This window comes from Bison bison, unplaced genomic scaffold (genome assembly GCF_000754665.1).
Source record: "Bison bison bison isolate TAMUID 2011002044 unplaced genomic scaffold, Bison_UMD1.0 scf7180017864352, whole genome shotgun sequence".
NCBI lineage: Eukaryota > Metazoa > Chordata > Mammalia > Artiodactyla > Bovidae > Bison > Bison bison.
The window spans coordinates 3263222-3264346 of record NW_011494924.1 but is presented as its reverse complement, the minus strand read 5'-3'; the positions used below and the strand labels follow the sequence as shown (position 1 = coordinate 3264346).

General features: G+C 51.7%; 1 protein-coding gene across 1 annotated transcript in view; it reads left to right on the top strand.

The window, feature by feature from the left end:
- The first annotated feature begins 357 nt into the window (after nt 1-357).
- The window catches only part of ZC3HAV1 (zinc finger CCCH-type, antiviral 1), a 51665-nt gene continuing 50897 nt past the window's right edge, over nt 358-1125 (top strand). Inside the window, exon 1 of the mRNA XM_010855019.1 lies at nt 358-519. Coding sequence (XP_010853321.1) covers nt 358-519 — 162 coding nt within the window. The remainder of the gene's footprint in view (nt 520-1125) is intronic.

The window sequence follows — 1125 nt, the reverse complement described above, 5'->3', positions numbered from 1 at the left end:
TCCAGTATTCTGGCCTGGAGAATTACATGGACAAACGAGCCCGGTGGGCTACAGTCCATGGAGTCCCCAAGAGTCAGACAGACTGAGCAACTTTCACTTTCACTTTTTTCTTTTATACCAACTCTACAGGCTTAAGGGAGTCCCCACCAAAGGGGAAAAGATCGTGTCCAAATATTCAAAGACAGGAAATCTAGATGAAGTCCTGGGATCTGTCTAAGCATGCCCGACTGTGACTAATTGCCATCAGAAATTAAGCTGTGTCTGGGGCACCTCTGTTAATGGTTATAGACAGGCAAGAATGTGTCAAGAAGTGGTTCTTCAAAGAGCTTAAAAGAAGGTGAAAAAGAGAGAGCAATAATGATTGTTCTTGGAGAAGGTCGGATGCTGAGGGAGACACTACCCAGCGGTCCTGGCCAGGCGGACCTCAACCTGGAGTCTGGGCGCCAGATTTGGGAAACCTTGGGTAGTATTCAGGCTCCAGCTTGTCGGCTGTTTGCTCAGATTACTTCCTGGAGGAGAGTGAGGATAATATTATCTAACTCGTGGAGCTGTGAAGATTACTGATGCCTAAGCTGAAGCTCCAATACTCTGGCCACCTGATGTGAAGAGCTCAATCACTGGGAAAGACCCTGATGCTGAGAAAGACAGGGCAGGAGGAGAAAGGGGCGACAGAGGACGATATGGTTGGATGGCATCACTGACTCCATGGACATGAGTTTGGGCAAACTCCAGGAGATGGTGAAGGACAGGGAAGCCTGGCGGGCTGCAGTCCTTGCGGTCACAAAGAGTCGGACTGAGCGACTGAACAACAAACAACAACTAATATCGGGGGCAGGGCGCGGGGCTCAGAGCAGGCGCTCTCTTGGGTCCGTTCTTTCCGGGGATGGGTGGGGTAGAGAACAGAGGGCTCCTCAAGAGGGCTCCCAAGACTCGCGTCATTCGCCGCTTCGTCTGGCTTATAAAAGCTCTGCCGGAGCCCAGAGGTCTTTTTTTTTTTTTTTCCTTCCCCTTTTAGTTTCTCTTCTTTCCGAAGAAGACTCGGCGCCCATCTGGGGAACCTGACCCTCCAGAAGACTGGAGACGAGGGGGCAGCCGTCCGGTGGTCTCCACGGTCGCCCGCAGACC